We start from the raw sequence: 6,908 nt of genomic DNA, 5'->3' as shown, positions 1-6,908 counted from the left end.
GCCCATGGGAAGCGGTGAATGAATTCCTTGTTTTGCTTTGCTTCCGCACACAGCTTTTGCTTTACCTATTACACTGTCTTTATCTCAAACCATGAGTTGCCTCACTGTTACTCTTCCGATTCCCTCCCCCGTCCCGCCAGGGGGGAGTGAGCGAGCGGCTGCGTGGTGCTTGGTTGCTGACTGGGGCTAAACCACGACAGCCCATTTTGGCGCCCAACGTGGGGCACGAAAGTTTTGAGATAACGACAGGTTTGATTGGAATGCGCTAGATGGAATTTATAGCGGTTATTGCTGCTTAGCTATTAATTGGCAGGCTTCTGTGCTTGCTATGGGGCTTGCCTGACTTACTGTATGCCTTAAAATCCAGTGCTCATTAGTGGTGCTTTTTGCTTTCGCTGCTTGCTGTACTGCCGTACCGCTTACCACCTTACCCTGCCGGGCCTGGGAACATTCTGATACCAGCCATGGTGATGCGCCTGGGCTGGCAGATGGCCAGGGCCCAGCTGCTGTTTCTGTGCTGCTCTGCTGGACAGGCTGGCACTCCAGCGTGAACTCGAGCCAAAGGGACTGTGACCTGCGGATGAGTCCATGTGGGAGCAGGACACCCCGCGGCATCTGTGGCTGTGTATAAGCCCATGCCAGAGCAGGTATATCTGAAAGCATCTGTGGCCATGGTTATGTCTGTGCCACACACAGCAGGTATACCTCTGAGGCAATTGTGGCCCAAGGATGTATCCGTCTTGGAGAAGGTACGCCTCGAAGTGCCTGTGGCTGTAGATAAGTCCGTGCTGCAGCAGGTACACGTTGAAGCATCAGTGGCTGTGCATGAGGTCATGCCAGAGCACCTCAAAGTGCGTGGCCATGGATAAGCCCACAACGGAGCAGGTTTACTTCTGGAGGGACTGCAGCCATGGGCAAGGCCCTGTTGGAGCGAGTTTACTTCTGGAGGGATTGCAGCTGTGGGTACGGCCATGCAGGAGCAGGTATAGCTCTGAAAGCATTGAGGCCCATGCAGAAGGCCACGCTGCAACAGGCGCACCTCAAAGCGACCGTGGCTCTGGATAAGTCTATGCTGCAGCAGGTGTGCCCCTGGAGAGGCTGTGGCTCCCGGGTAAGGCTCCACTTGGAGCAGGTACAACCCTTAAAGGACTACAGCCTGTGGGTAAGTCCAAGCCAGAGCAGGGGCAAGGAGAGGAGTTCATTGCAATGTTAAAACCTATAAGCTGGCCCAAAGGGACCAGGGGTGGAGATTGTGATGGATATACCTTTAAATTGTTGTAGCCTGTGATTTGAGTTGCACGTTATGGGAATTACCACAGCAGGAACCACCCAAACCAATGGAGCACAAGCCTTTCAAGCAGCAGTGCAAGTGCAGCAGTGACCCGACCTGAGCTCGTTTTGGTGCCCAGTAACTCCACGCAACACACCACCTCTCCTGTCCTGAGTGACCACAAGAAGAGATGGAGACCAAAGCCATGGACTAAACGATATCCGTGTATTTTATCAAAGGATGGGAAGGGGGGGGTGGAAGTTAATGAGATTGTATTGGATAGTGTGGAACCTAAGCATGATGTAAATGGTATGGAATAAGGAGTGGATACTGTCCTGGTTTCAGCTGGGATGGAGTTACATTTCTTCATAGCAGCTAGTATGAGACTATGTTTTGGATTTTTGCTGGAAACAGCGGCGCTAATGTGGAGATGTTTCTCGGCAAAGAAACGCTTCCCAGTGTCAAGGCTGAGACTCCCCTGAGTCAGCTTTGAACCACTGCCACGCTTTGCTCCCCTTGCTGGATCGCAGGGAGAAGAGACGAGCACCCCGTCTCCGCTTCCCCTCCTCAGGAAGCTGTAGAGAGCAACGCCGTCGACCCTCTGCCTCCTTTTCTCCAAAGCAGACAAACGCAGCATCCTCAGCCGCTGGGCATCCCTCTGGCGAGCATCTGCCGAGACGGGTCCTTTCCAAGCAGAGGAGAAGAAACGGCAGTGCCAAGGCTGGGTCTGGACGAGCAGGAGGAAAGCCTGTGCTCGAGGCCAGCAGCGTGGTCACCTTTCCCTGGCTGCTTCCCAGCGGGGCAGCTCGCCGCCTGTGCTGGTGCCTGGGGTTGTCCCTCCGAAGGCGCAGGACTTTGCGCTTCCCCTTGCTGAAGTTCCTGTGGCTCCTGCCTTGGCAGGGTTCGACCCTGGGGTGATGCAGAGAGCAGCACCGAGTTGCGACTCAGGGCAGAAGGAAGGGTTTGGGTGCTGCCATAGCGAGGCTGCAGCCATCCGTGCAGGCTGGCAGGAGAGCAGGGCCCCGGGAGGTGGGGGCAGAGGGTGCGATGAGGAGGAGGCCAGGCCTGGGGTGATGGGCAGTGGGGTGTGGGCTGGCCCTGGACCCCTGGCTGGAAAGATCTGCCCCGGGACCAGCTGATGGCCCAGTCCTGGTTTGGCCATCCCACCGGGCAGCCTCCAGGGTCACCGATGTGGTGCTGGTCTCTTGTTGGCAGGAGAGGCCTCGGAGCTGCCGGTCTTCCTCTTTGGGGGTTGCCGTGTCCCCCCACGGGAGCGTTCAGTGCCCCGGCTGGAGGTGGAGGGCCCGGGCACAGCCTCCCCTGGCTCCTCCTGGGGCTCTTCTTGCTCCACAGGGATGGCAATGGGAGCAGAGGGGTGGCTGCTGGGATCCTCACCAGTGGCAACGGGTGAGGTGCCGGGCAGCTCGTCTGGGCTGGTTCTTGCAGGGCTGCTGGTGGGGGCTGGGCTGGGAGTGAGAGACCCTCCTTGGGAGGCAGCAGGGCCAGGGGCAACCGTGGGGCTGCCCTCCCGCTCCCCGGCAGCACGGGCGTCCTGCCAGCCCCGCAGAGGGTGGGTGTCTCTGCTGCGCCCTTGCCCAGCGACACGTGCAGGCTGTTGCACACGTGTCGCCCTGCGGTTTTGCAGGGAGACCCCCTGCATGTGGCCCGGCCCCTCTGTATCCATGCCGTGGTTGCTGAGGATGCCAAAGATCTCCTCTTGCTCCTGATGGACCCAGCGCTGCAGGATGTGGAGGAGCGTTGGCTGGTTGTGGAAAGAGTTCATCCAGTTTGGGGACTGTAGGCCGCCCACAGGACGCCTGGGCACCCCTCCTGCAGCCCACCGTTGGGGTGCTCCAGGGTGATGGAGGTTGTGGGCGGCTGGTGGTCTGGGAACTCTTCCTGCCTGGCGGACGGCGACTGATGGTGTCATGGATGGTGTGATGACATGCTCCATGTAGTCACTGTCCGCCTGCACCGAGTGCAAGATGGAGGTCACTGTCCTCTTGCAGAGGGGGCACTCGGGCTTGATCTCAGCCCACCGCAGGATGCAGGGGTAGCAGAACCGGTGGAAGCATGGCATGACAGAGCTGGGCTCCTCGCAGCTGCCCAGGCAGATGGGGCAGCGCTCCTCCAGCTCTGTGACCATGCTCTCCACGTGCTGCGGTGGGCTGGGGGAGCCGGGCATGTGGAGCTGCTCCCTCTCTCTGGCGCTGCAGCAGTGGGTGTCGTGCTAGAAAAGGAGGAGAGGCCAGGGTCACTGGCTGGGCCGTGGAGGGGTGGCAGCAATGCCCAGGTCCCTGCAGAAGGAAACCCTCCCAGCTCCCCAGGGTGAGGTGTCCCGTCCCTCCCAGCTCACCTCTGCTGCTGTGAGCGCGCCTCCTGGGTGCCCCGGCTGCCTGAAGCTGGCAGGGCCAGGGAAGGTCCTTCGAGGGCTCTGGGATCGGCCACAGAGAGCTGCAGCGAACAACTCCCCAAGCGCGACACCAGCACCAAAGGCCTCGCTCGACACTCCAAACCTCACGAACTCGCTCAGCCGGAGTGCGGGCACGAGCCGGCTGGGTGAGAGTCGGCGCCTGAATATAAGCAGTGAGGGACGCCTCGTCACAATCCATCGCTAGCTGATGTCAGAGTCCATCGCTAGGTGACATCACTGTTTATCGCTTGGGGACCTCAGAACAGGACGGCGTCGCTCACGGCGCTCACCCCAACAGCGCTGCGGCCCCAGCAGTCGCGTCCGTGGTTACCCCAGTGCCCCTGCCCCCCCCCATCCCCCCACCTCTTGGCTTGTGCTGGGAATCGGCGTTTCGCAGCAGCGACACCTCTCTAGGCAGCCTCTTGCAGTGCTGGACCGCCCTCGCGGTTTAGAAAGGTTTCCTAATGTCCAAAGGCTGGTTCTTCACCCAGCGCAGTGTGCCCCTGCTGACCTCACAGCTGGATAACTTGTCCCGAAGGATGCTGTGAGGGACGGCGTCAAAAGCCTCCCTAAAGTCCAGGAAAGCCACATCCGCCGTCTTCCCGTCACCCGCGCGGCAGGCCGTCTGGTAGGAGGATCTCCGATGAGTGAGACGGGGCTTTCCCTGTGCGAAGCCCTGCGGACGGTGCCCGGTGATGGCAGCGTCCTGGAAATGCCTTCCCGTAGCTCCCAGCCAGATCTGCTGCAGCATTTTTCCAGGTGCTGAGGTTAGACTGCCAGGTGTGTGGTTTGCTGGGTCTTGCCAGGAGCACAGCGTGGGAGGGGTTCAAAGCTGCCTCAGGGGAGGCTCAGCCGTGGCATTGGGAAGCGTTTCTTTGCCGAGAGGGTGGTCAGAGGCTGCAACAGGCTTCCCGGGGAGGTGGTCGATGCCGGGTGCCTGTCAGTGCCGTGAGAAGCGGCGTGGGAATGGTTCCTGCAGATGGGGCAAGTATGGTATTGCACTGCATTGTATGGTGCGGTGTGGCATACATTGTGTTGTGTGGCATTTATTGTATTGTGCTGTGTGTACTGCATGGTCCGGTATGGGATTTACTGCATTTCATTTACTTTAGATATTGTATTAATTGTATGTGTTGTATTGTATTGCATGCTTTTTATATATTGTATTAATTTACTGTGCATATTGCATGGTATGGTATGGTTTGTATCGTACTGTGTGTATTCTGTTTTTAATGTTAGCGTACGTGTTGTATTTGTATTTGTATTTGGTAGATCGTGAACTTATGTATTGCGTGTGTATTGCATTATAATGTACGTATGGTATGTTTTGATTTTTCTTGTATGGTATTTATTTTATGGATTTCCTTGTATGATCAGGTATGTATGGTATTGAACGTATCGTATGTATTGTTAGTCTTGTAGTTGGTATTATATTGTATGTATTGTCCAGTACGGTGTTTTTTCTATTCTATTCTATGCATTGTATGTATTTTATTGTATGGTTTGTATGTTTATGCCGTATTTTTTATTTCTTGTCTTTGGTATCAAATTGTATGGATTGTAGATTATGCATTGTAGGGTAGGGCACGGTAGTTTTTGTTTTGTATTGTGTGAATTCTATTGGCTTGTCTGGTATGTATTGTATTCTCTTGTGTCGTGTAGTTTGTATTCTGCTGCGCCCTGCATTGTATTCTATGGTACGTGGTGCAGGGTCGGTATTGAATTGTATGTATTGCATAGCCTCCGTGGTACCGTGTGCGTTGCATTGTATTCTATGGTACGGTGTGTATCCTATGGTAAGTCTTGTGCTGTACTTTATATTCTCTTGTATTTTCTTCTGTATGGCATGGCGACTTGTATGGTTGGTATGGTACGGTATTGTACGTATAGTACGTATTGTACGGTATGTATTGCAAGGTATAGCATGTTCTAGTAGTCGGGCAGCCTTTTGCAACGCTTGGTGAGCCTTTTGGTGATGAAACTATTTCCTAAGATCCAATCTGACCTCCCCTGGCGCAGGTGGAGGCTGTTTCCTCTCGCCCTATCACTCGTTACTTGGGAGAAGAGTAGCACCCTGTAATGCTATACCATACTATTCAATACATACCATAAAACAGACTACAAAATAGAATACAGTAAAATAAAAGACATACAATGACATGCAGTTTGTTTTCCAAGGTGTACCGCATGTGTTGTGTGGTCAGACATCTATCGTACGTATCCTACTGTACGTATCGTGTGGTATTGTTTGCATTTCTGTTGTATGTATCGTATGTTTCATATTGTACTATAGTTTGCATTTTGTGGTCTGCTTTTGGTTTTGTATTGTATTTTGTATTTGTGTATTGTCTTGTCTTTTCTAATGTATAGTGTGTCTTTTATTTCGTATAATATTTGTGTTTTCTGGAATGTGTTCTATGTCTTGTGTTTTACGGAGCCCACGGTATGTTATGTTATAATACCACGGTATGCCATTTCTTGTGTTGTACGTATTGTGTTGCAGGGCGTTGTTTGGTTTGTAATGTATTTGGTATTGTTAGGTAATTTGCATCGTCCGTCCGTCAATGTATTTTGTGTTGTTTTGTATTCTGCGTTGTGTTTTATGGTTTCTGTTGCATGCTCCAGTCAGAATCTCCCCAAGAGCGACTTGTGTCCATACGAGAACCTTCATAAGGTTCTTGCTGGCCCACTCTTCCAGCCTAGCCACATCTTCCTGCAGAGCGGCTCTCCCTTCTGGAGCATCTACCTCCCCACTCGGTTTGGTGTCATCCGCAAACGTGTCGTCAGGCTACACTTGATCCCGGTACCCAGATCGCTTATGAAGATGTTGAATGACATCGGGCCCAATATGGATCCCTGGGGGACCCCGCTTGGGACAGGGTGCCACTTGGAAAAGGAGCTATTTTCCACCACCCTTTGGGTGGGGCCTGTCAGCCAATTCCCCACCCACTGCACAGACCACTTGTCTAGGCCATAACGCATTAATTTCTCCAGGAGGAGGCTGTGGGGGACCGTATCAAAGGCCTTGGAGAGGGCCAGGTAGACAACGTCCACCGCCCGCCCCAGGTCAACCAGGCAAGTCACTTTGTTCTAGAAGGCCACCAGGTTTGTCAAGCACGACCTGCCCTTAGTGAAGCCGTGTTGGCTTTTCCTAATCATGTGCTTCATTTGACTTGTGATGGCCCCCAGGAGGATTTGTTCCATACCTATCCCATGGATTGAAGT

At 54.0% G+C, this 6,908-nt stretch overlaps 1 protein-coding gene across 1 annotated transcript; it reads right to left on the bottom strand.

The window, feature by feature from the left end:
* Positions 1–1,991: 1,991 nt before the first annotated feature.
* On the bottom strand, positions 1,992–3,767 carry LOC135310578 (uncharacterized). Its single transcript, XM_064438703.1, has 2 exons — positions 3,627–3,767; positions 1,992–3,500 (listed from the first exon to the last, which is right to left on the bottom strand). The coding sequence occupies exon 2, from the start codon at positions 3,453–3,455 to the stop codon at positions 2,454–2,456; it is 1,002 nt and encodes a 333-aa protein (XP_064294773.1). The 5' UTR covers positions 3,456–3,500; positions 3,627–3,767; the 3' UTR covers positions 1,992–2,453.
* Between the last annotated feature and the right edge of the window lie 3,141 nt (positions 3,768–6,908).

Source organism: Phalacrocorax carbo, chromosome Z (genome assembly GCF_963921805.1).
Source record: "Phalacrocorax carbo chromosome Z, bPhaCar2.1, whole genome shotgun sequence".
Classification (NCBI taxonomy): domain Eukaryota; kingdom Metazoa; phylum Chordata; class Aves; order Suliformes; family Phalacrocoracidae; genus Phalacrocorax; species Phalacrocorax carbo.
This window is presented reverse-complemented; position numbering and strand designations above follow the sequence as displayed.

Bases quoted from the DNA above. Each gene is read 5' to 3' on its own strand.
- LOC135310578 (XM_064438703.1), bottom strand. From the start codon at position 3,455: ATGCCCGGCTCCCCCAGCCCACCGCAGCACGTGGAGAGCATGGTCACA.